Consider the following 27242-nt stretch of genomic DNA (forward strand, 5'->3'; position numbering starts at 1 on the left):
ATAGACAAAAAGTTTCTTTTTGACTCAAGGAAGCCACTCAAACACAAGGAAGTACTGTGGTTTAAAGTAGCGATGACTCGCCATCCTGAGGGGCACTACCAGTAACAGAAATGCATGCACACACTGCAAAACACATTTCCTCTTAAACACAGTCACACTTCAACCATACGCTCTGGTTTCACAGTCATGTGTCGTATAATCAGTAAACATTTTTTTGAAGTTCACATTGACTCCAGAACCACTGATCACTCAAGACGTCCCAGAATATTTCGATTCTGTGAAAACATATCTTACAGTATTACTCATCTTCCACAATATCAAAAGGATCCACGAATATGCATTTTTCAAGATGTAACAATAACACTGTCACAATAATTTTACTTTTTGGTGATATCGCTGAGTTTTGCTACCTTTTTGTTCTGATTGGTACTCTGGTTATTTTCTGTACGCTAGTCTCTTTTTATCTCTAAGGTAAGGATTAGCATTAAAAATGAAAAAAAAAAATAGTTTTCTTGTATCTTATTTTGTTTTGTGCTTCCCATCTTCTCTCCTGTTTCTCTGATTGATGTCGCCTGCACTTTATTTGCCTACTTTCCACTGTTTGTCACGAGTAATCAGTCACCTATACATAGTCCTCTCCATATGCTGTGTCCTACAATACATCTCTGACAGGTGTTAGAGAGCCTGCCAGGCAGAAATCCCTGAAGGCAAATTTCTCCCAGTTGCTGAGATATGATCTAACGTTCTGCTTCTCCACCGTTTTTGGTTGACTGTAACAGACAAAAGAACTGTAAATGCAGATAAGAGGCTTTGTAGGCAAAGGTAGCATAAGTGCCACAATAGAGGTGCAACAGAAACATTAATTGGAATCAAACCAGGCATCAGTTATATGTCACAGTTTCACTTTGTGAGCAGTGTGTTTGAGATTCACTATCGGAGCAAAGAGGAATTCTAACTATCGGGGATACTGCCACTTCTACCTGCTGCTGATTTCATATAACGAGCAGGACTTTTAAAGAAGCCACAGCTGGAAGAACAGTAAGTTTCAAGATACATCTTCAGTCTCTAATTACCCCAGCTGCATTTTTTTTCACTCAGAGGCAAAATGTCCTCTCAGTCAGAAATGAATCTCTCTTGTTCGATCTGCTATGACATCTTCAGAGACCCCATCATGCTGTCATGCAGCCACAGCTTTTGTAAAGACTGCCTGCAAATGTGGTGGAAGGAGAAACCAGTACGTAAATGCAGAATTTGCATTTGTCAGATGACCCACCCTGTAACTTGGTGTTAAAGAACCTGTGTGAAGCTTTCTTACTGGAGAGAAATCAAAAAGCTTCTTTGGAGTCAGAGGCTCACTGCAGTCTGCACTCTGAGAAACTCAAACTCTTCTGTCTGGACCATCAGCTGCTAGTGTGTCTTGTTTGTAGGGATTCAAAAGTACACAACAAACACAAATTCAGAACCATCGAAGAAGCTGCGGAGGATCACAGAAAAGTGCTTCAGGTGTTACTACAGCCCTTAAAAGAGAAACTGAAGCACTTTAAAATAGTTAAAGGAGACTTTGATCAAACCAGAGAACACATTAAAGTCCAGGCCCTTCACACAGAGAGGAAGATCAAGGAGAAGTTTGCAAAAATGCACCAGTTTCTACAAGAAGAAGAAAAAGCAAGAATCACTGCTCTGAGGGCAGAAGAGGAGCAGAAGAGTCAGATGATCAAGGAGAAGATGGAGGCTCTGAGCAGAAAAATAGCAGCTCTTTTAGATGCTATCAGAGCCACAGAGGAGAACCTGAGAGCTGAAGATGTCTCATTTCTGCAAAACATCAAGCCTGCAGTGAACAGAGTCCAGCAGCGCACCCTGCTGGAGGAACCACATGTGGTCTCAGGAGCTCTGATAGATGTGGCCAAACACCTGGGCAACCTAACCTTCAACATCTGGAAGAACATGAAGGAGATGGTCTCCTGCACTCCAGTGATTCTGGATCCAAACACAGCTCATCAACAACTCATCCTCTCAGAAGATCTGACCAGTGTGAGTCTCGGTGAGAGACAGCAGCTTCCCCACAATCCAGAGAGGTTCGACCACCATCCAATTGTTCTGGGCTCCGAGGGCTTCGACTCAGGGACTCACAGCTGGCATGTTGAGGTTAGAAAGGATGGGATCAGGTGCCTCGGTGTGCTAATAGAGTCTGTTAAGAGAAAAGAACAATTACAGACTGGATTCTGGGAAATATGTCTCCAGGATGGACAATACACAGCAGCTGCTTCACCACTTCCTGATAAACTTCTCTCAGTGAAGAAGCTCCAGAGGGTCAAAGTTCAGCTGGACTGTGACAGAGGGAAACTCTCATTCTTCGATCTTGACACCAGCACACACATACACACCTTCAAACTCAGTTTCACTGAGAAGCTGTTTCCTTACATTGGCACGCACAATAAAGTACCAATGAAGATTTTACCTGTGACTGTGAGAGTGGAACAGCACACGCCCTCTTTATCTACAGGTTTTTGGTTTAGCTAGCTCTTATTTCCACTCAGAAATCTCTGAGTTTTGATGAGTTTTATTTAAGAATTTAAACATTTCAATAGCTTATTAGGGTTTTTCTTTTAATGTTAAAAGACACTGAAAGCCTTTTAGATTTTATTACTTGTATATTTTCTTTCTTGTTTTAATATGTTTGTCTGTGTCATGTGTCTATAAAGCCTTTTAGGCGAGATAATGGGCTCTACATATAAACTAACTTGGCTTAACTGGTAATAGTCAGTCTTACAAGCTTTAATAATTGTATCTGTGAAAATGTAGTTTTACATTTCTGTGTGTCATCAATATTTTTTCGTTTTTGGACCAATAACAGGGACTTTTTGAGTGTGGTACACACCCTGATCCATCCAAACGTCAAGTGTGCAAGAGTTGGTTTTTTTACTAAACGTAATAATAAAAAGCTATGACTTTTTTAGTGCAATTTAATGTTTAAATTGGTATTATTTAGATACAAATATACTTTAGATGCAAAAACAAAATGTAATTGTGTATACATTTCAATTTCTATGGTAGTCTAGTGAAGTAATCTAACGAAGCTCAAAAGTGTCTGTAAAACCAACAGATTTGGATTTAAATGTAAAACATTCTTTCAGATGTTATGTACATCAGGTAAAAATGATAAACAACCTTTGACTCTATAAAGTTTTTATATCTCTAAATTAAAATTAGAACATTCACAAAGGCTTGTGACGTTTTAAGAAAAACATGTTCATGCCCTTTACATTTCATGGGTAAAGCAGAGAGACCAGGAAGGCGAATCTAACTGTGGTGATAATTTTTATCACTGACATGAGATTTACTGTGACCTTCACCTGTTAAACATCGAATAATACGAGATCAGACGTGTTGCAGTGGTCAGTAGATTATATTTTTCCTTTCAGAAATTAAAAACATTTTTTTACAAAGACCAACTTCCTTCACTCAAACTCTTTTGCACATTAAGCTCTTAATAGTGCTCACCACAAACAGCAGAATCACTGCTTTACATCGATACACCAGCGCTGAGTGTGGACTAACACAGGACTAACCTGTTGACCAGTTTCAGTAACCTCCCACAGGAGAGCATTTATTTAAAGGCGACCTGTTGCATTTATATTGTTAATTTGCTGCTCTATGCTTTTTGACTCCACTCCAGTATCACAGAATGATTCAAAGTTTAAAAACAATCCTTATTTTTCTTATTCCAGTCCCTTATGCAGCCCCTCAGTTCAAACTTTAAACCCCTCATCTGCTGACTGGCTGGCACTTGGAAGCCTACAGAGGGGTTTACCCAGTGCTTGTGAACTGTCCCCATTTAGTATGTAAAGAAACACAAAAACACCCTGGACCTTCAACGTCTATTTTGTTCACATATAATATGAAAATCTGACCCAGTAACATTTAAAAAAAAAAAAAAAAATAGAAAAGCAGAACAGATACCCTTAAAAGATTTTCAGGCGTGTAATTATTTCAAGTTAAAACACTTTGTTTTTACAAACTGTCTCAGGGGAGAGATGTCTGTCTTATCAGCAGTTAAGGAGAAACTGCTATGTGAAAACACCAACAACAGGGCTGATTAACAGTTCTTTACTGAAGGTTTCTCATTTCCAAGGATTCTTTCTGGCTCAGAAATTTGGATGTGAGTGTTTAATTATGACCCTGAAATAAGTCAAAGAAAAGTTTCAGTAGTTCTAATGACAGAGGGGATTTACACTGGGCTCGGTTTACTTTTACTTTACATTTGTTTGTAAAAGCTCAAAATCATCTGATTTTTATGCTAGTAGCAGTAAATGACACATGGCTAAAATGTTAGCGTTAGATTTGTTTGAAAGTTGTCTCTTTAATTATATACACAGATTATTGTACAAATTAAATACTGAACACAGAATGAGTGTCAACATTAGTGATACTGAAAATGTTATGATTTACTGATGCAATGTCAAATTCATGAAGTTTATAAAGTTTACTTCTGATGGTCGGATACATTTTGTTTAGTTTTGGGCAGTCTGGTCATGAGATTATATGATGATCTTTTGGAGTCACGCCCCTACTTTTAGTTGGAAAGAAATCTGTCAGTCATTGGTGGACTTCAGTGATGTCAGTGGTTCCAACTTAAGGTCCAGTAATTTCATGGTGCCATGCGCTTTCCATCTTTTTGGCCTCAGGACTATTATTTTTGGTGATAATGCAAGAAACTGGTCCTAAATTAGGCTGAGTCTTCTCCTCGAGGCTGAAAGCTAATTTACAATCTAAGTATTTTTACTCTGAAAACCCTGACAGGAAGCAATGACTTATACTCCTGTTCCTTTGAAGTTTTTTTTAGTATACTGAAAACCTTTCCTTATCTGCTTTTCTCACCTTTAAGAGGATTATTGCATCTGATGGCCATTGCCTAATTTGTGACAAAACTGCTTACTTCATGTGGAGTAGGAACTTTTAGACAGCGCTGTATATTTATTTATAATGTAAAATTAATCTTAAAGACTAAAGTTGTCCACATTATAAAGTTGTCAGCTCACCCACTACAGTATTGGAGCACATATTGATGATCATTAACTCGTCTGACATTGAAACAAAACGTTTCAAAGAACAGAGAAACTTGGAAAGCTCATCAAGAACACAAGACATAACCAACATTTCCCATGATTAAAGCTGCAGTCATTGGTATTTCCGTATAAAAACAAATCAAATTATTGAGTGTTATTTGATGTCAATTACATTCAGGTGGATGCAAACATGACTTCCAACTCAAAACATTCACATTTCCATGAAGTTGCTTACAGCTTGCTCTGCTGCCCTCAATAATAAACTGCTATGGCTTTAAAGGACCAATGTGTAGGAATTAGTGACATCTAGTGGTGAAGTTGTAGATTGCAAGATACTGAATCGCCCTTTGTTTCCAACAAGAGCAGAAATAAACACATTTGCAGGTTGGTAACAACTGTACGGACAGTGATTTTAATATATTTAAATATAATACAACCATTAAGATTTTGCCAAGGTTTAAAATTGGGGTGTGGCGTGGATTAAACAGTGTGCTGACACTGGTCTCATCTCTTTCCTAGTCTTCACCTCTGCTGGACCCAGCTCACAACTTCACACTTTTGTGTAAGTAAATATTCTACTTCCAAAAAAAACAAAACAAAAACAAAAACGTGGCAGCCTCCACAAGCAAACAGTGGTGGCATTGTCCATCTTTGATATACAGTCTATTGTTTACAACAATGTAGGAGCACCTTCAGTTCCATTTACTTATAGCCAGTGCCGTTTGTCCTTTTTGGTCTTCAGTAGAAACACTAGTTATAAATCCTGGATTACATTTATGTTAATGGAGCATCAGAAATCCTACACACTGGACCTTTAACTGTGACCAATACTGCATTATGTTTCACAATAAGTCAGATCAGAATCTGAGCATCAGTCATGACATCAACCTGTAGCTGTGGTTTGATTGTTCTTTTCAGGAAGTGTAAATGCATAGTAAATCTAACCAGCAGTGTTCATATATTCACACACCCACTTCCCCCTTCCGTCTCAGTATACTGATCTTTACTCCAAGAAGCCCCCTCTCTCGACTTTTCTCATATTTGCCAACATGAGAGTTTGACCTGTCAGTACTTTAAGAAACCTTCCTTGACACACGTCACCTTTTCTGACAAATGCAGCCAAGCAGGGCTAAAACAAGTCCAAATTAATTTATAAAAAGAAAGACAAAGAAGCCTTTTGTTCTTCCTCCTCCTGCTGCTTCCATTCAACTGCCTGAATGTCCCTCCCTCTTCTCTGGCACAGTTTGGGTCTTCCTCATAGTCTTCATATAAAAGGCGCTGGGATTTTTCCTCCACCTGACGCTACATGATGATTCGCGGCTCCGGGACTGACTCGTTGATGGATTTGTGAGGCAGGACGTTGGCACCGTTCAGGTAAAGCTCATCATTGACGATCACGTCCTCCCCCAGCACCGTCACATTCTCCATACGCACCTGAGGATGCACATTAAGACACAAGTCATCTACCATCGCACGTGACAAGTCTTTGTGCATGTGCTGTACGAGATGAAACAGAGGATTTAAGTAGACAGCAGAAAGAGTACGGCTGCCACAGCCTTCGGTACTCCTGTTCTCCTACTGCTTCTCTGGCGTTAGCTACTATAAGTTATGTGAAAAGGACAGATATAATAGTGAACTGTGAAGTTGGCCAAAAGTCCCATTTGGTTATTACTTTAAGACAAAAAAACAAAACAAACAAAGCAAACAAAACAAACAAAACAAACAAAACAAACAGACAAGTTTGAGCAATTCCAATAAATTATATCCATGAGCGCGTAAGCAGATACAAGGTCTAAAAAGAAAAAAAGAAAATAACTAGGCTAAGTTATAGAGTACAAATATCACCACAAGTGAGATCTGCTGTTAAACAGACAGAGACACAATTAGCTGCGTCTCACAATAAATGAATGAACCAAGAACGTCCACACATCTTTCCCACTCACCCACTGGCCGACTGACGAGCTCCACCCCACGATGCAGCTCTCCAGCCACGAGTGCGATCGAACCCTTGACCCTTTCAGCACCGTGCACCTCTTTATCCTCACGCCGTCCTCCACGACAACGCCGGCGCCGATGGTAACATTCGGGCCGATGGTGCAGTTCTCCCCGATCTGTGCTGTGGGATCCTTCAGAGAAGAAGAAATGGGGATCATCATTATCATGAAGTACAAGCCCTTATTTTGATGTCACATCAACAAAGTGCACTCACAACCAAGACGTTGCCGAGGAAACCGGGGCCTGTGCGTAATCTCTCAGGTGCGTGTTGTCGTACTGACTGGAGGTACATACACATCCCTGTCAGGAAGTCTTTAGGCTGGCCGATGTCCATCCAGAAACCTGCAGACAGACAGACAGAGGGTGGAAGGTGAAAGCCTGAAAACAACCAGGCAGCTCCTAGTGATCTTTAACAGGTGACTCACTGAATAATGAGGTCACAGTAAGAGGCAGACATTAATCTGCTGACTGCAAACTCTGCCATAAATTTTACATAACTGCCAGCAGAGTTTTCAGCATTTGTTCTAATAGCTGCACAAATCATTCATCTGCCTCAACCAAATATCCAGCTAAGTGTTGTGAGGGGGCAGGATCAAGAGAGAAGAGGCGGAGAACACCGGGGCAAACAGGCCCCCTCACATCTAATCCTACGGCCACCAAAATCACCAGTTATAACCTAACAAGTATGACCGCAGTCTATGAATTTCAGGAGCAAACAAACACACAGAAATCAACCAGAAGGTTCGAACCCAGCGTCTAACAGTGCTAACCACTGCAACATGGTGTCACCCCCTTACCGTTGGTTAGGCTGTGGGGGCAAAAGTGGAAACCAGGACAAGCAGAGATACAGATTTAAACTAAAAACTGAAAATGCAGTTCAGTGGGTTAAAAAAAGCCACATTTTCACTGGAAAGACTGATGGATTTTCTACAGATCTCTGTTAAAAACAAAAAAAACAAAAAAGAGGGAGAAAAATCACCATCAATTCATAATTCAATAAATACCAATCCTGAAAAAAAGATTAATCCAAACACCTGAATAAAAACACAGGAAAGCACGACTGGTACGAACAACATTAATCAGGGTTTTTACGAGCACCAGCATCATAAAAAAAAAAAAAAAACATCAGGGTTTCTGATTAACATACAGATTTAACCTGAATTTATTTATTTATTCAAGCATAAACTAGCCAGAGCTCAGTTATTAAAATGTAATGAATTTATTTAGCCTTTTAGGCCGACATAGGTTTGTCCATATTTATTACAAAGACAAAACAGAATTTAGGTCACTTGTACAAATTCCTACTCCTCTAAGAAAATTTAAAGAACAAATCAAGCCCATCTTTTTTTATTTATCCTGTGATTCTTAAGTTTTGTAAATGCTTCGCCGCTAATCTCGAGGACCTTCTGTTACTACTTAAACATGATGAATCACATCATCTTCTAAAGGGAAATCCACTACTGACTGGGACCAGTAAGCCTGCCTGGACTACAGGTCAGGATGGGGTGGAGGTTTCACTACGTGGTTCCACTGTTTCAGCAAAGCCAAAGGATCTCAGAGAGGAATGAGGATGTAGAGAAGCACCAACAAGTGATTCCTCCTGCTGGTGAGCTCTTATGTTTTTTGTTGGAGTTTTTCTTTTTAAACATCTGTATCAGAACTCTAGAGAACCTTTAGGTCTGAGCATAAAGGTTAGTGGTGCTTTTCTGCAAACGTTTCCTCTCCAGACCTACACGAAAAGCCCAAACACTTACGTCTGGTGGAGCTGTGAGCTGCAGAGACCAGATCAAGCACACAGGTCAGCTTCAAACCATACATTTCCATCCTACTGATCCTACTGCTGTGTTAAGAAAAAGGTGAGGTCACCACTGTATACTTTTATGAACTGACTTGCATCATTTTGATTAATACAATCTTCTCCACGGGCCCCTATTTTGGGCAAAAGCTGAATGTTCAGATCTCACATGCAGCTTTACAGTCCTGTGCTGTAGCGGAAGCTACTTTCGGCTGCTTCCCTGCCACCAGTGGTCGCCACAGTGGGCAGCTCTACATGTCTGATTTGGCAGATTTTCTTTAAACGCAGGATGCCCTTTCTGACGCAACCCCAAAGAGGATTTGTGTCTCCAGCTGGAATCAAACCAGTGACTTTTTGACCACTACGCCACTGGAGGAGAAGAGTCCTGTGCTGTAGTACTGCAGTCTTAATATTAGTATTAGTTACCTTGCAGCTCCATGGCATACAGCTGTCCCTCCCCTGCCATGACAGGAAATATTTCTTTTTCAATGGATGTTGGTCTCAGCTGCAAAAAGAATGCATAAAAAAAGTCATGAACATGATCCAAAAAAATACACAAAACTATAGTGTCTTCAGACTCAGTGTTTCCCACAGATTCACACATAATCAGGTGCCTCTCCAGTGAGTCTCATCCTGCTGGCAGATTTAAACTCCACCATGTTGAAGAGGAGCTGGTGGCTGTAGTTCTTGTAGTCTGCTCTTCAACCTCAGAGATGCAAACCTGTTGTAGGCTCGGGTTAGAGTGACCCAGGGTCTCGCAGGAGATATTCAGAGCAGGAGGACTGCAATCACTAGCTACAGTCCAAGATAGTGAAGTCTGAGTACATCTGAATCTAGGATGAGCTCTGATCAAGAAGCTGAATGATATCAGTGACTGCCACAATGATAGGCTGAACAGTGACCCAGATGCATTCTTCGCTCTGATCCAAACTAAGGCTGAAAGTTTGGATTGAAGACTGAAAGCTGAAAGGGAGCTCCCTTTCAGCTTTCAGTCTTCAATAATACCAGATACTAACAGGCTGGCCCACCAAGGTAAAGTCCATCTGTGGGAAACACTGAGTCTGTTACTAAATAACACACTAACATCGACACTATGAGTGAGTGCGAGAGCCTCCTCACCTGGATCCTGCTGAGCATGCTGGGATTGAAGATGTACATGCCGGCATTAATTTTGTTGGAGACAAAGACCTGTGGTTTCTCCACAAAGCGATGGATCCTCCCGCTGTCCGCCTCATACACCACCACACCGTACTTAGAGGGCTCTTCCACCCGTGTTACCTTCATGCATGCACGCACACACACGCACACACAGAGTATGACCCCACAGTAGTAAGCTTCCCTTATACCACCTAAAACTAATAAAAACCTGTCAATATGCAGCAGCTAAGCATAGGAAATACTTGGACAGTCTCTCTCACCACAATGGTTCCCTCCTTGCCGTGGTTGCGGTGGAACTGCAGCAGATCTTTGAACGGAAAATCACAGATGACGTCTGAGTTGAGAACGAAGAACGGCTCACTGTCATCATTCAGCAAGTCTCGAGCCAACGCCAGGGGACCCGCTGTGCACAAACATAGTTTTATATGGTTCACAATAATTTACTATGGTTTTTAAAAGACGAGTTAATCGATGTTGAATTACTGGATACTTGCAGAGAGCCATTTACGCTTATCTGGATCTGTCTGTAGTAAAGACAAGCTCACCTGTTCCCAGAGGCTCCTTCTCATGAGACAGAGAGATACGAATCCCGAGCTGAGAAAAAAACAAAAAACAGACAGGTTCAACTTTAATGTTTGGGCTCAGTTAGGAATCACACCACATCACACATGAATCCAAATGAATGTCTCCTCAATCTATTTCCTAACATGTGACCAGAGATACAGAAATCCAACAAGTCCAACAACCGAGTCTTTGAGGTCCTGTTCAAGCACAACACGGAAGTCACGCTGATTAAAGATTGTAAAGTACACGACACACACGGTGACTGTGCTCACGAGTGTTGTGTTTTATTGACAATTCTGCATTCAAGGGAAACAGTCCGTTCCAGTCCAACTCTCTCTCTCCCTGCTCGACTCTGCCTTCACTATATAGAGAAAAGGAAAGAGACACCGTCATCAGTCAATCGCCAGTCAGTGGCTCACCTGCCTCCCAGTACCGCCCCCTTGAGCTCACTGCACCACCACTCCTCCCCTGCAGCTGAGCCAGGGACCACACCTCTGTCACAAAGATGTTTCCTTCAAACTACAAACCACAGATGAGACACGCAACTAATCACTATAAATCTATCTAAAGATTTTTTTTTTCTGTTTTATTCCACTTATAGTCCCAATATTATACTGACCAATCACATATGATCAAATTTCTCCACACAGGTAAACAGTCCATAGAAAAATTAAAACTGCAGGCTGGAACTGCATCAAACACAATCTCAGAATAATTAGCTATCCTTTGAGGATGACTTAGCTTCTAAATTCAGACCAATTGATTGGAAATCTTGAACCTAAAACCTGTTACTGACTTTCTGAATATCCTGGATACACTAGAACAAGAAAAATAAGAAGCAGAGATGCCGAAAGTTTCTTGAAAAGGGATCCAAACATACTCAACAGTGACTGTTGTGCACATTTACACCTCAGTAAATGAAATCCTGATTAATAAATCCATCATATAGCCTCCATGCAGGAGAAACCTGGTGGTTTTTGCTGTAGCAGTGCAGGTTGTTGTACGTACTCTCTGCTCCTGCACTCTCATCTCTCTTTCCAGCAGCTCTGACATGTAGCTCACTGCCAGAACCACATGGTCCACCCCAGCCTGAAAACACACAGAGACAGTGACTCATGACTACAACACAAAATAACCTCTCAGTAGCATCATTAAATCCTCATTGATATCCATGCCTTACTTTCACCAGTGCCTCCACCTGGTGCAGCAGGATGGGTTTGTTGCAGAACTCCACGAGGGGTTTTGGGACGCTCAGGGTGAGCGGTCGCAGTCGGGTCCCGTACCCCCCCACTAGGATCAAAGCCTTCATGATTCTGCCGTTACCAACAGTTACCCAAGTTCATCAATAACCAGATGCTGATGCCCTGAAAAGACCAGATTCACATTCATCATTAAAATCAGACATTTTCTAAAGGAAGGACAGAAAAAAATCAGTCATGCTCGTTTCTGTTTTGGATTTAAAATTAAAAGTGACTTTCAAATACAGTCACTTTTTTACTTTGAAGAAAATTATTCTCTCCCTCTCTGACCTCTAAATGTGAACTTCTTTGCCCTCCTAAAGTATAAAAATATAACATTTATGTACACATGAGAGTGGAGACGTTGTGATCGGGGACAGAAACACAAATAAGCAAATCAGAGACTATTTCCTGATCCACTGTGTTGTTTACTTTGGTTTGTCGCATTTTTATTGAGCCATTTTACTACACAATTCTATTCAGGGTGGAAAGGTGAATAGTATGAAAAGAAGAAAATGGATGATTAAATTCCACTTTGTTTTATTTATATTCTTACTTACTAAACTTCTGCACTGTTATTTTAACGTGTTTAACTTAGGTCAGGGTCTTCCTGATTCAAAATGGACCTTCTTAGAGTAACTATATATGTAAACATGTCTGGTCCACTTACAGTTAAAGCAAAGAATCTGTGTTACAGACGTCTGAGCATTTTCCTGATATCTACTGGCCTTGAATAAAAGTAAATGGCTTTTTACAAAGTTGTACACTTGAGTAAATAATACAATAAAAATCACAGTGATGGTGATTTTGTTACTGCATTTACTCTTTTGGATGCAGTAATTCAGGCATTTGCTACCTTTTTGGCTGCATTAAATTCAACTTAATTATTAGCCAATGACATGGAGGCGATAAAGATCAAGATGCTCAGACTTCCATTGGGAGGGAGTATCAGAGGGAGAGCTCAGGCAGAAGTGGTTTGGAGACAAAGTTAGAAATACAAGAGGCGGGATAGTAGATAAACTGGACAAAGGATGTTAAATATCGAGCTTTCAGGCAGATGGAAAAGAGCAAGAGCACAGAGAACATTTAAAGCTGTAGTGATGACATGTTGATGGCTGGTGTGACAGCAGATCGCTGTGGCAAACACTGTGGCGTCGGGAAGAAAAAGAAGAGGAAGAACAAGAAGAGGTCATGGTGTCGCCTCAGATCAACAGATTTCATTCATTCATTCTATCAGGCGGTCTGGAACACGTGATAGGGTGATATTTACGTCCCTGAAAAGTGTCGAAAAACAAACCAAAGAACCAACCAACACAAAGAGGCGATAAAACGAGGATACACATGGGAATAAACACAGATTAAAACAGGTAGAACTAACGGGTACTACTAAAACAACCTGTTAAGGATATTGCGTTTTATACAGATTACATCAGCACTTATCGTAAATGAATTAACTTTTAAGGGAAACAGTGAGATAAAATGTGACAATGATCATGTTTTGGTTTGTAGTGAACTTACAGTGCCTCTAAATAGCTAACGTCAGCTGACAGAGCTGACTTTATTTATCTACAATGAACACAAATCGACAAGGAGCTGGTTAGTGCTCAGGTTTTAAAGTCTGCGAACAGCGTGAGAGTAAATGAAAACGAAGAAAACTCACCTGGGTTTTTTCGTTAATAGTCTACAGCCGGTCTGAATCACTGACACTCTGGAAATGACACGTAAGATCATCAAAACGCCGAATCCTTGTTTGGCTTCCGGTGCATGAGACAGCCAATCAATTCGTTCGACGTGACATAGCTTATCCGGTGAAGCGTTTCAGAATAAGAGTCATTTTAAAATCGGGCTTATTGCAGCATTTCTATCCACAGACTAATAATAGGACAAGGTTTCTTGGTCTTAAAGTTAAATGAGAATAGTGGAATACAAATAAATAAATAAAGTGAAAATCGATAAATCCCGTGCATACAGACTTTTTGAAAACTTGTGTGCAACTAATGGACTAGTTCAAGAAAATTTGGTTAAACCCAGTTTAATTTTACTGGACAAAAAACAAGAATATATATATATATATATATATATATATATATATTAATTAAACAAATTTAACAAGTATGGAAGCCCATACTTCCATACTTCCGCCACAAAAAAAAGAAGGGGATCCTTAACTCGCTATGTTTCTCGAAATTTCGACTTGTGTTTCTCGAAATTTTGAGTTATGGATACTTGTTTTTGTTTTGTTTTTTTAGTAGCGGAAACTGGCTTCCATAGACAAGTATAACAAATATGGCAATATTGCCAAATACTTTTTCCAACTTCAGATAATACCACGACAGGATGTCATAAAAGACAGATAATGAAAATAAATTAAAAATAAGCAACTAAAGAAATAAATAAAATTAACAAAAATTTAAATTAAAAGTCATATAATAAAATTATAACCTTGGGGTTTTCTAAAAGCTTTAGTTCATTAACCATATGATGCAGATCCACTGTTTGTTTTTTGTCCATAAACTTTACAGATGACAGGAAGAGGCACAGTTCTTTGTGAAAGGTGAAAAAGGACGGCTTTATATTCAGAAATCGACATTTATGAATGAAGAATTTACCCATAATAATTATCACATACAGTGGGTACGGAAAGTATTCAGTAATAATTTTTACACTCTTTGTTATAAAGCAACCATTTGCTAAAATTATTTAAGTTCATTTTTTTCCTCAATAATGTACACACAGCACTCCACATTGACAGAAAAAACACAGAATTGTTGACATTTTTGCAGATTTATTAAAAAAGAAAAACTGAAATATCACATGGTCCTAAGTATTCAGACCCTTCGCTCAGTATTTAGTAGAAGTGCTTAGAGTCATTGTCTTGTTGGAAGGTAAACCTTCACCCAGTCTGAGGACCCCAGTACTTGGGAGAAGGTTTTCGTTCAGGATATCCCTGTACTTGGCCACATTCATCTTTCCCTTGATTGCAACCAGTCGTCCTGTCCTTGCAGCTGAAAAACACCCCCACAGCATGATGCTGCCACCACCATACTTCACTGTTGGGACTGTATTGGACAGGTCATGAGCAGTGGTTTTATCACACCTAATCCCCGCGTACAGACAGAGGCTGAAGCTCTCCAAACCTGTCGTGAGGACAAAAAAACTGTGGAGCAACGAGGCCGTGGAGGAGCTTCGCACGTGTTTGGAGTCCACAGACTGGGACACAATGAAGGCTGCTTCTAACAGCTTGGACGAGTTTACGGACACTGTCACCTCCTATATCCACTTCTGTGAGGACAGGATTGTGCCATCACACACCAGGGTGAGTTATAACAATGACAAACCCTGGTTTACTCCTAAACTCAAAAAGCTGTGGCTGGAAAAGAGAAAGGCGTTCAGAAGCGGAAACAGGGACTGCTACAGAGAGGCCAAGTACAGGTTCACTAAAGAAGTGGACATTGCTAAACATCAGCACTCTGAGAAGATGCAGCAGCAGATCTCAGAGAATGACTCGGCCTCTGTGTGGAAAGGTTTTAGGAATATCACAAACTACAAGCCTAAAACCCCCCACTCCACTGATGACTTGCTCTTGGCCAACACCCTTAACGACTTTTACTGCCGTTTTGACGAGCCATCAGGCAGCCTTCACACCTCCAACGGCCCCAACAATAGAAGCACTTTAGACACTAATTCCCCCACCTCTCCCCCCTCCATAGAGCCATCACCACCTTCAAACGCTTCACCTACAACACCCCCCTCCTCACCCCACACAAAAGAGGATTTCACACCACCTCCTCCCACCACAACTCTTCATATTCATGAGGCAGATGTGAGGAAGCAGTTTATGAGTCTGAATGCTCGAAAAGCTCCCGGCCCAGACAGTGTGTCTCCTGCCACCCTCAGACACTGTGCAAACGAGCTGGCCCCAGTGTTTTCTGGCATTTTCAACTCCTCACTGCAGGCATGTCATGTGTCTGCCTGCTTCAAGTCCTCTACCATAATCCCTGTCCCCAAGAAACCTAGGATCACTGGACTAGATGACTACAGACCCGTGGCTCTGACATCTGTGGTCATGAAGTCTTTTGAGCGCCTGGTTCTCTCCCATCTCAAGACCCTCACGGCCCCCCTCCTGGACCCCCTGCAGTTTGCATACAGAGCCAACAGGTCTGTAGATGACGCCATCAACATGGCCCTACACTTCATCCTGCAGCATCTGGACTCCCCAGGAACCTACGCCAGGATCCTGTTTGTGGACTTCAGCTCTGCCTTCAACACCATCCTTCCAGACCATCTCCGAGGCAAGCTTTCCCAGATGAATGTGCCTGATCCCATCTGCCGGTGGATCACTGACTTCCTGTCGGACAGGAAGCAGCATGTGAGGCTGGGAAAGAATGTCTCGGACTCCCGGACCATCAGCACCGGCTCCCCTCAGGGCTGTGTTCTTTCTCCCCTGCTCTTCTCCCTGTACACCAACTGCTGCACCTCCACCCACCAGTCTGTCAAGCTAATCAAGTTTGCAGATGACACCACCGTTATTGGGCTCATCTCGGACGGGGATGAGTCTGCCTACAGGAGGGAGGTTGAACGTCTGGTGTCTTGGTGCAGCCACAACAACCTGGTGCTGAATGCCCAGAAGACAGTGAAGATTATTGTGGACTTCAGGAAGCACACAGCCCCACTCCCCCCCATCATCCTGACTGACACCCCCATCACCTCTGTGGACTCATTCCGCTTCCTGGGTACCACCATCACCCAGGACCTGAAGTGGGAGCCCACCATCACCTCCGTCATCAAGAAAGCCCAGCAGAGGATGTACGTCCTGAGGCAGCTGAAGAAATTCAACCTGCCAACACGGACGATGATGCAATTCTACACCGCAATCATCGAGTCCATCCTCACCTCCTCCATCACCGTGTGGTACGCTGGAGCCACCATCAGGGACAAACAGAGACTGCAGCGTGTTGTGCGCTCTGCTGAGAAGGTGATTGGCTGTAGACTCCCATCTCTGCAGGACCTGTACACCTCCAGGACACTGGGGCGTGCAGCTCGGATCTCAGCTGACCCTTCTCACCCTGGACACAGTCTGTTTGACCTGCTCCCCTCAGGCAGGAGGCTCCGGTCCATTCGCACCAGAACCTCTCGCCATAAGAACAGTTTCTTCCCCTCTGCTGTTGGACACATGAACAATAACCTTATGACTGTTCCCACCACTAACACATGACCCTACGCTGTGTTCACTGCATCATTCCATGTTTTGGCACTGATCACCACCTGCACTCATGTATATATCTTTCTACGTAGCACTTTTAATTCTTATTCTTACTTTTATTTTTTCATGTCTATTTAAGCGCAATTTATGACAGTATGTTTGCACTGAAGCACCGCAGCAATTTCCTAATGTTGTAAACCTGCTCAACATTTGGCAATAAAACCCATTCTGATTCTGATTCTGACACATACCACTTAGAATTAAGGTCAAAAAGTTCTATCTTGGTCTCATCAGACCAGAGAATCTTATTTCTCACCATCTTGGAGTCCTTCAGGTGTTTTTTTTTTTTTTTTTAGCAAACTCCATGTGGGCTTTCATGTGTCTTGCACTGAGGAGAGGCTTCTGTCGGGCCACTCTGCCATACAGCCCTGACTGGTGGAGGGCAGCAGTGATGGTTGTGATGTAACACTGGATGTAAAACATTGATAAATCATCTTATGTATGCAGATGACATGGTTGTTTTTAGTCCAAGCAGTGCTGGGTTACAGGAGCTTCTTAATATCTGTACTGAGTATGGTGTGCAATATGATATAAAGTACAATGCTGTTAAAAGTGGTGTTTTGATATATAGAACCAAGCAGGACAAACAGCTAAATTTGCCTGTTTAAACTGTCCCAAAAACTCTTGAAGTTCATAAAAAGGTGAAATACCTCAGTCGCTTTATTACTGATCAAATAAATGATGACGATGACATATACAGACGACAGTGTAAGCTCTATGTGGAGGCAAATACTATTGCACCTAAATTCAGCTCTCGTGCACTTCTAGTTAAAGTGGTTTTGTTTAAAGCAGCGGTTCTCAAACTGGTGGTACTTTTAAAGATTAAATAATATACCATTGCGGAGGTATGCAAAGACGACACAAAAGTTCCCAAGGCTCTTCTGGGAGCCGGAGTCGACCAGAAAACGTCTCCCCGAGCGTGAGTCCTCTATGAAGAGCAGCCTTTCCTGATCGCGGCCGCTAGAGGGCGCTGGCGGGCTCATTTCCCTGGGCAAAGGCACTGTCACGCAGATGATAAAAACACAGCCCTTTCCACTGTGCTGCTGTGCTGCGCAATGAGAATCCTTTGTACGATACCTAGAGCGGGTAGTGCCAGTCAGATATTTGTAGCTGTGGGTGTTTGGACTTTTTAGAGCACGTTTAAGAAAGTTAATGTTCAATTTTAGAGAACGACTGGATGGCTCTAGTAACAGTATAATTTTAGAACCCACAGATCCAACAGCGAGTGGGTCCCGTTAATCATCCAGTCGGAGAGCATTAAGCATTAGTTGAAGTGTTTGTGTATTTATCGATTTTTTTCTAAGTAATTGTGTATTTTATGTATATTTTGGTTTTATATTTTTACAAATGTTTAATATTTTTTAATATTTTTATTAAGGTTTATAAATTGTGTTTTGTCTTGTTTTTTATGGACATAAAGTCTGGCAATAAAGATTGAATTGCAAGATCTATTTCATTTTTACCCCTCAACTGGAAAAAGGCTGATGGGGTGTTAGCATTACCCCACCATGCAGAACGGTGGTCAAGGCTGGACTGGGACAAAAAATCGGCCCGGGCATTTTGACTAGAGCACGGCCCACCAGGATAAAGATTGAAAATGTGACGTCATTCAGGGATAAAACCGCAAAGGATTCTGGGAACTCGTGGCAAGAGGTACTAGCGCACGCAGGCTTTCAATTGAACTCAGTTACACAGCGATAAAAAGAAACCCAAAAAATGGCAAGAAGCTGTTGTATTATTAACTGCAATAGCCGGTCGCATGACAGCCACGGGAAGCCGACGGGTAAAGAGATCTTTTTTTTTTTATCTGATTAAGTCGTTGAAGAGAAATTTTTAAGCCATGTTTCCGAAGTAAGAGCCGACAGATGGTCTGGATATACCAAATATAACGTCCCAGAACACTCCAGCTCACATGTTAGTCTGCTCCAAGCATTCCCACAAAGGTCAGAGTTTTTTAGTAGTTAATACGTCATTTTTCTTAACATAATTGGTGATATAGGTTACAAGCAAGTCTGGCGCTGAACAGAAATTGTCGCGCTATGCTCCTTTATTTATTGTGTTTATTGTGCATAAATAGTGAATTGTCCTGACACAATATTGCGTTTCGTTTCTGTTATAACCATGGTACACTGACAAAACCATATACTTTTATTCACAGGATAAAACAGTTGTTTTGTATCACTAATTGTCCATTGCGATTACAACATACAATATTACTGTCACTGCTACATTTCTGTAATGCTACTGTAACCGGTTTCTGCTTCATCCCGCTGCAACAGTTCGGCCCAAACAGACTCCTCGACTCTGCGTTGTGTAGTGTTTTTAAAAAGACAAGGAGTCTCTGATCGATCGTTGCCACTTTATTTCCTGAATGGAAACAACGGTGTATTATCAGTGCACAGGCTCGCCATACACCACTCCGCACAGCACACTCTCGTATGGCTACAGCAGACTGGCAGCGATTACTGCAGCAATATTACAATTTCTAATATACAATAAAATAACAGCAACAACAAATGATGTACCTGAATGGAAACAACGGTGTATTATCAGTGCACAGGCTCGCTACACACCACTCCGCACAGCACACTACGGCAGAACATCTCATTAGCATTCCGCTTTAGCATACAGTTTCACACATTAATAAACAGTGTTGGTCAAGTTACTTGAAAAAAGTAATCAGTAATTAATTACTGATTACTCCCCCCAAAAAGTAATCCCGTTACTTTACTGATTACTTATTTTCAAAAGTAATTAATTACTTAGTTACTTAGTTACTTAGTTACTTTTTAAAAACACGATTTACAACCTGAAGAGGTGATAAAGTGATAGATCTTTCAGCCCAATTCTACTTTTTCTACATAATCCATCATACAAAATGTAATCAAATGGAAAAGTCTCTTTTTTTAACTTGTTTTATCAGTTTTAATCTTTTAACTTTATGCATCAAGCAAAACATTTAATTATATGCAACATTCTCTGACTTGAATAAATTAGTTTAACATTTAAACTTATTTTCTACACATTCCAGCACATAAAATAAAATATTTTTTGTGTTTTCACTCACTCTTTCAAACAGATGCAAGTAAAACACAGCAGAAAATAAATAAAGTCAAAGACTCAGCGGTCCTGTTGCTCTATTTTCACCTGTAAAGCAGGAGCAGGGTAGGCGGAGGGTTACCCTGGTGCAGGTGTGCTGCGGTCAGTTGAAGAATCCGCGCGAGTGTCTCTGTGAATTTCCCATCACGTCGTAGCTACTCGGTGCTTGCTCGGAAGTTTAGGGGTTTTTTTCGCTGTAAAAAGAAGTTTTCTTCCCACGCACGATGGACGCTAATGTTTTTGTCACTTTTTATGGAATCAAACTCAAAGTAAGGTCAGTACTTCCACACTTTAAACGCTGCACGCTCATACTCTCTCCCGCACTCGATATATTATCCATTGTTGATCTGCACACAGCTGCTGTCACCAACGTCGCACTTGCTTACGTCACTGTCATGAGACATTCTCGCAAAAAAAATCACGGTTTTAGTAACGCAGTAACGCAGCGTTCCTACGGGAAAGTAACGGTAATCTAATTACCGATTTTGCAATAGTAATCCCTTACTTTACTCGTTACTTGAAAAAAGTAATCAGATTACAGTAACGCGTTACAAGTAACGCGTTACTGCCCATCTCTGTTAATAAACAAATGAAAAGTACATAAAACTGGTGTTGGACATGTGTCCACTAAGCACTTATTACACTCGGTGCTCGTCAGCTAATCAAACATGTTTTATGTGTCTGTACTACTTAGCTATATTGTGTGCGGAACAATACAACTCACCTCTCGTATGGCTACGGCAGACTGGCAGCGATTACTGCAGCCAGCCTCACCTAACCAGCCACACTGAGAGGGGGGGCGCTGTTTCCCCATGACACTGATATTTGTGGCAAGTGGAATAATACCAGATAAACACTGTTACACTACCAGAAATTATTTCCACTACTAATTAATTACCGTTGAGCTCAAAGGTCCTATTAATAAACTGTTAATGAATGTGTATTTATGAAGACGATTTGTGAGACTGGTAAACTTATGATATGTACAATAGTCTTTCGTTCTACACGGTGCATTTCAAGGTCCTGTACCCATCCGTCAGTAAACTGTACCTGGGCTTGTTGCAGTGACCTGAAGTTACTAAACTTCACGAGTGTGTGCACTCACTCCAAGAAGCGTATAATTATAAATCTGAGCGTGGTGAAAGTTGGGCAGCACGCTGACGTCTTTTGTTCACTCTTTCACTCCTTTGATTTTTTCCTCGTATCTTTTCTTTGTCTTTTCGTCGAGTCTGTCTTTGTACGGACCGGCATTGTTCTCCTTTTGTTTTGTACATTCCTTTTTTGTGCGGCAAAGAAAAAAAAAGAAGGTATTGGAACCGGAGAATGAACGTTTTGCGGTGCTGCAAATGTTTGCATTTGATGCGGTACTTGGATTGTTTTGCCACGGGTTCCCGGCATGCAATGCGCGAAAATCACGTGATTGCTAAACAAGGGGGAGGGTGCATCCAGCCTCCTCGGCTGTAATTGGTCCAGCCCAGAGTCGATCATGACCAATTGGCCAATCCAACACCTTTCATTATATATACCCTTCCTAAAAAAAAAAAAAAAAATCCATCGGCCCATAAAAACAAAAAATCGCCAGCGGCCCACCGGGCAAATGCCCGGTATGCCCGATGGCCAGTCCAGCTATGACGGTGGTGATGACACCCAACTTTGTGAACACGATGACTCAAGAAAAAGGAGATGTAGGGTTTTCAAATGGATCTACTGAAAGTCTCTGACAATTTTGAAAATCTATTACCTCAACCTCAACCTGAAGATGAAGGTCGAGGTTATAGATTTAGACTATATAGACTTTGTCGAGTTATTGTGTTTACAATGTTATTGTTGGTTTTGACAATCTGGGGAATGTTTTTAAAACATCCTCCCAACCATTTTTTTAATCTAAAGTGAACTTTCCCCTAACATCAGGAAAACCTTCTACACACAACGTTTAGAAAACGTTAGCTGAAGTGGGGTAGTGAACAATCCCCGAACGCTCCCTTGTTTGCTGGGATCTCACCTAGAATTAATACTGTAGGTGTATCTATTGAAAATCTCACATGAGATGTCAGTAACTTTGACCTCACGGTCAATCTTGTGAATGTGATGTTTGAGAAAGATTATTTTTTTAACCTGCTTTTTGTATCACTCAGCAGCTTTCACAATATGAAAGGGAGAGCTGTGAGTGGAGTCACTCTGAAGTGGAGAGCAGTCGGATGGAGAAGTCTTCCATAAAGGGGGGAATGATGACAGAAAGAAAACTGGCCTGTTAAATTTAAAGCCAGCTTTGCTTCTGTTCATAAAAACACTTTGGCTTGATGTTTTGTGTAAATGAAGCTGCTGTTTAGTGCAGTCTGGCTCTGCTTCAACTTTCTGTTCATGCAAATGATGCTGCGAATAGTTCCTGCCTCAGTAAAAGGAAAAACAAATTTCCAAAAAAAAATTTCTTTGGCGCTTTGTTAGAAAGAAAGATTGCATATTCCTGATAACACGACACACGGGACTGCAGTTTATTCAGATAAAGGTACTTTGAACTGCTCCTGTTTCACATCTGTTTGCCACAGCAGATAGCTCCACACAATCTTTAGCAGATTTAACTTGTACTTCCCGACGCAACCCAAAAGGGATTTGTGTCTCGTCTTGGTGTCAGACTTGGGATTTCACTTGTTTAGATTGTTTAGATAGTTTAGATTCATGCAGGTATTATTGTTAAATCAATCTAAGAACACATCTTTATTATAAAGTTAATGTGGCCACTTGTCCTAAACCAGTCTGTCGTTAAGCTCGTATGCTTTAAGTAAATGTGGGAGGAAGGGTGAGTGGGACTCCTCCGTGCAGTTCTGAGCTTCAGACACTTCATAAACAACATTTAGTGAATTTTGCATTAATTTCTATAATTTGCCTTTATCTATGGAAAGATAAGATGCTCTATAACATGTAAGGACAGAATATCTTGCTACATCTATCAACAGTGACATCATCTCCACACATTTTGGTTTCCATCATCATGTTACAAATTATTCTTAGTTTAATCGGTGCAAGATCTGAGGAATTTTTGGGGGGCTCTTTTAGATATTTCCTGGCAAAGTTTAATCTAGCCTTCCTGTTTTTTCGTTTATATCTTCTTGTAAACTTTCTGTATGAAGACAATTATACCTACTTCCCCAAGAGATTGAATGAGTGAACAGGCCTCTCTGGGCCATGATTTTACCCATAAATTGTCCAATTACTTTTGATCCTCTGAAAATGACTGAATTCAAAAGTGACTGATTTATGAAATTTGATCTTCAAAAGCCAGTATTGTGATCAGCAGTGGCACGGGTTTCTTGTCATGATGAAACAAATGGGGAAAAAAGAAGGAGCTCCAATATTAGGACTTTTATTTATTTGTTCAAAAAGACAAAGAAAAGGTTTGGTTACTAAACAAACAATGCCTGTGTTTAGAGGCATTGTTTAGGGGAATTTAGCATCCAGAACAAACTTCAGCTGATTACTGAAACGTATCTTCAAACACTGTAGATGCGTGATATTGGTGCAGAAGGTTTTCAACATGAGCCCAGATCTTACCGAAACATGTTTGAGTTTTACTGAGGAATTCATCACTGGTGTGAAAACAAAATATGTTCTGGAAATACTACAAATCACATTATTTTATGCTATGGTGGATACATCACAAGTAATTTGAGGTTAAGGCTCTTGCCCAAGGATACTTTGACAGATTCACAGAAGTCAAGGACTGAACCTCCCACCTTCTAACTGGCAGATGACCTGCTCTATCAGCTGAGCCACAACTGCTCTATAAGACGGTCAGGATGCACACAGTGAAGCGTCTGATGGTAAAATGTTAAAACATTTAACTTAATCTTTCTAATGCCTTTTAAATGTTTCCTTTAACTGATTCATCAGTCATATCTTTTGTTTTAGGTCATTCTTTGGTTCAATCAAATAATGAAAATAAAAAATATATAACTTCGGTAATTCAGTGACATGATTTGGTGGCATATTTTTCTAAAATCAAGCAGATTAGCTTCACTCTTGTGCAGTATCATTAAAAACAATGACTGAAATAAATAATACTTCTTGAAATTTTAAGAAAAAAACTCTGCAGTTGGAAATAAATGTAGATAAACACAAGATAAAACACTCTCATTTAAAATCATTTCTATTACTTTAAGCCTGAAGTTTGAATTTTTAGCAGTTTTAAACAAACCTGGTTAATGTTGTTTCCATAAAGGAGTCTCTGTGACACACCCATAACATTTCTCAGAAACAGGAACATGGAGCAGGAGTGGGATTTCCCTGCATTTTTATTATTATAAAGGCTGAGTTTTCTTTCACAGTTCACAGAGCAGCATCATGACTCTAAAGATCCTGCTGGGTGTCTTCTGTCTCTCAGGTCAGTCATTTTTGGCAATGCTTATCACTCTGATATGTTACATCCAGGTTGCATGTTCAGAGATGTTGATCAATCATTTTTCCTCACAGGGTGTCTCATCTTCTCCAGATGCCGTCAGTACTACTTTGTTAATAAGTCCTTAGATTGGGATGCGGCTCTGAGTTACTGTAGAGTGAACTACACAGACCTGGCCAACTTCGAAAACGCTACAGAAATGAAACAATTTAACAAAACAGTTTCATCTGCTGGTTACAACTCTGAGGTCTGGATTGGTGCTTACCTAAGTTTTTATTGGAGATATGCATCTCAGATCAATGATGATTTCTGGAAATGGGAAAATCAAACTAAAAATGAACCCTTCTCAGTTTACTATTTTTGTACAAAAGCTTTAGTGAATTCACCATACAGGTACCGGTCTCGGTATGATATCAACTGCTCACTGGAATACCCATTCATCTGTAACAATGGTAAGAAAATACCAAAGCATTTTCTTTTCTCATTAAGATTGTTTTGATTTGATTATTTTTATTCACAGGAAAATCAACATGACTTATTTAACCACAATTTCTAATTGCAGGAACTTACCAGAGTCCTGAATTTGTTTTTGTGAATAAAAGCATGGACTGGTTCAGAGCTCTCCGGTACTGCAGGGAGAACTTCACAGACCTGGCTGACAGTTCGCTTTCTGTCAGTGATACGCAGAGGCTGGTGTCATATGGGACTGAAATATGGATCGGCCGCATTGCACATCCTCAAATTTTCTGGGTCGATGGCAGAGACTCCTCATTCAGATACTGGGATGAATCAGGAAAAATATTTGGCATTTCAAATGACATGTGTGGGGTTGCAGATATGCAGAGATCAGGAAAATGGAGGTTACTGCCCTATTATACACAACGACCATTTGTCTGCTATGACAACCTGCCAGCTCCTCAACCTGAAACCACAGAAGCTCCCAAAAAAGAAATTGTTTACAGAAAAGGTATAAAGTTACAGTTTTGATATCACAAAAATATAATAACTGAAAACTCCCCATGACACCTTTTGTCCTCTCTGTCTCAGTAATAAAAATCAGGTTGAAGCTGGAGGACTCCTCTGTGAATCTGAATGACACCGCTGCCAAAGCAACACTCCTGAAAGAGGCAAGTCTGCCTTAAAACTTCACCTCATCACCTTTGCACTTTAGTGTAGGTGCTGTGAGTTTCACCCAGCTCTTTAATTTTATGTGATTGCCTGTCCTCATCTCTTCTTCACAGCATCTATGAGCAAGCTGCTGCGTGAAAATTAAGGCTGTAAATTTGAATTTTTGAATGTTGAGAAATGTTCATAAAATTATGACATCTAAAAAAAAAAAAAAACCTTTTATAAATGACAAAAATAATTTCCATACTTTTCTCTGAAACGTTTAATATGATTTTACTGTATATGATTTTAATATGTAAAATATGTATTTTACAAATATGATTTTACTGTATACATTAATCGGCCCAATTCAAATGCAAAGGTATGAATTAATGTCAGAAAATAAATTTATTGATGTTTTGTTTTTCTAAAACAGGCTTTTGTTTGTTTTTAGTCTCTGTTTAAACATGTGTGTAATGTTTGGATCTCTCAGCTCCAGGACAGACTGAAGGAGAAAGGAGTGAGTGGAATCACTGTGAAGTGGAGAGAGCAGCCTGATGGAGCCGTCTTCCATAAAGACAGGAACGTACTCACAAAGAAGAAAACTGAGCTGTGAATTTTGAAACCAACATTGCTGCGACTTCTCTGAAACTCAGATGTTTAGTGTACATGAAGCTGCTGTACATATTGTGGTTTTGCTCTGTATTTGTTTATGCAAATTATACCGTTGACATTTGTCACCTTGGTGAAATGAAAATAATCAGATATAATTTTTATTATTGTTTCATCAGAGTGTTTTGTTTTGGACTAAAAGATCCTTTCATGGTTTTAATACTCCTGATGACGTCCTGTGTGGGACTATGGTTAAAACTGTAGATTTTTGTTCTGTCTGCTTGAGAGAATTCTGCTTTTGTATGAGATTTATTGTTTTTGACAAAAAGTGGGTTTTTTTAAATCCATGAGACATAATGACAGTTAATGAACTGGATCAAGTGGCAGTGGAGGTGCGCAGAGAGAGGCTGAGGACAATACAGAAAACAACAATGGAAATAATTTAAAATAAAATGAAATCACATTGTTCGGTGAACTCAGCCAGAAACATTTGTTATTGTCCTTTTTACCTACATTCAGGTGTAACACCTTCTATGATTCAAAAAGCTGACTTGTATTGTTTGTTACTGTTTCCATGGAGCGCTGCCTTTAAGTGCATGAACATCCCAAAACCAGGCAACTCAAAACTGCTTCCTAGAGAAATATAAAAAGAATCATTTTCCTGCTCTTCTAAAAAAAAAATGTAAAACTAAATATGTCTTACTTTACTCATCTGAACTGTGAATATGTGATATTGTTCATTGGATACTAAATATAATTTGTTAAGATTGTCACATTTTTACCCGTTTTTGTAAATAAAGCTGTAAGTTAAATTAAGAAGGTAAAAGTTGGACTAAATTAAATTAAAGTTATATTTCGAGGATATTGTCACAATAGTGAGCAAATCATTTAAGCATCACAGGATGTTCACCTCCTTTTAATGATGTCTGTAAGTATATGACAATAAGCCAAC

At 40.4% G+C, this 27242-nt stretch overlaps 2 protein-coding genes and 1 pseudogene across 3 annotated transcripts; 2 read left to right on the forward strand and 1 right to left on the reverse strand.

The window, feature by feature from the left end:
* The first annotated feature begins 1105 nt into the window (after positions 1-1105).
* LOC146574688 (zinc-binding protein A33-like) lies at positions 1106-2520 on the forward strand (annotated as a pseudogene).
* Positions 2521-3387: 867 nt separating this feature from the next.
* On the reverse strand, positions 3388-13629 carry gmppb (GDP-mannose pyrophosphorylase B). 2 transcript variants are annotated; one of them, XM_085274575.1, is made up of 11 exons: positions 13477-13629; positions 11759-11942; positions 11587-11667; positions 10560-10608; positions 10275-10417; positions 9976-10134; positions 9283-9361; positions 8816-8833; positions 7276-7403; positions 7010-7192; positions 3388-6500 (listed from the first exon to the last, which is right to left on the reverse strand). In XM_085274575.1, the coding sequence occupies exons 2-11, from the start codon at positions 11885-11887 to the stop codon at positions 6369-6371; spliced, it is 1101 nt and encodes a 366-aa protein (XP_085130701.1). In that variant the 5' UTR covers positions 11888-11942; positions 13477-13629; the 3' UTR covers positions 3388-6368. The 2 variants fall into 2 exon arrangements, with proteins under 2 accessions (XP_085130701.1, XP_085130702.1); XM_085274576.1 differs by lacking the exon at positions 8816-8833.
* A 10874-nt stretch (positions 13630-24503) lies between these two features.
* On the forward strand, positions 24504-27201 carry LOC146574690 (putative C-type lectin domain family 20 member A). Its single transcript, XM_085274578.1, has 5 exons — positions 24504-24556; positions 24646-25023; positions 25134-25538; positions 25619-25698; positions 26172-27201. Exons 1-5 carry the CDS (start codon positions 24517-24519, stop codon positions 26292-26294), a joined length of 1026 nt encoding a protein of 341 aa, XP_085130704.1. The 5' UTR covers positions 24504-24516; the 3' UTR covers positions 26295-27201.
* Positions 27202-27242: the final 41 nt, after the last annotated feature.

This window comes from Mchenga conophoros, linkage group LG5, assembly GCF_057382185.1.
Source record: "Mchenga conophoros isolate Kocher_MC1m ecotype Shallow Benthic linkage group LG5, M_conophoros_male_GT1.1, whole genome shotgun sequence".
NCBI lineage: Eukaryota > Metazoa > Chordata > Actinopteri > Cichliformes > Cichlidae > Mchenga > Mchenga conophoros.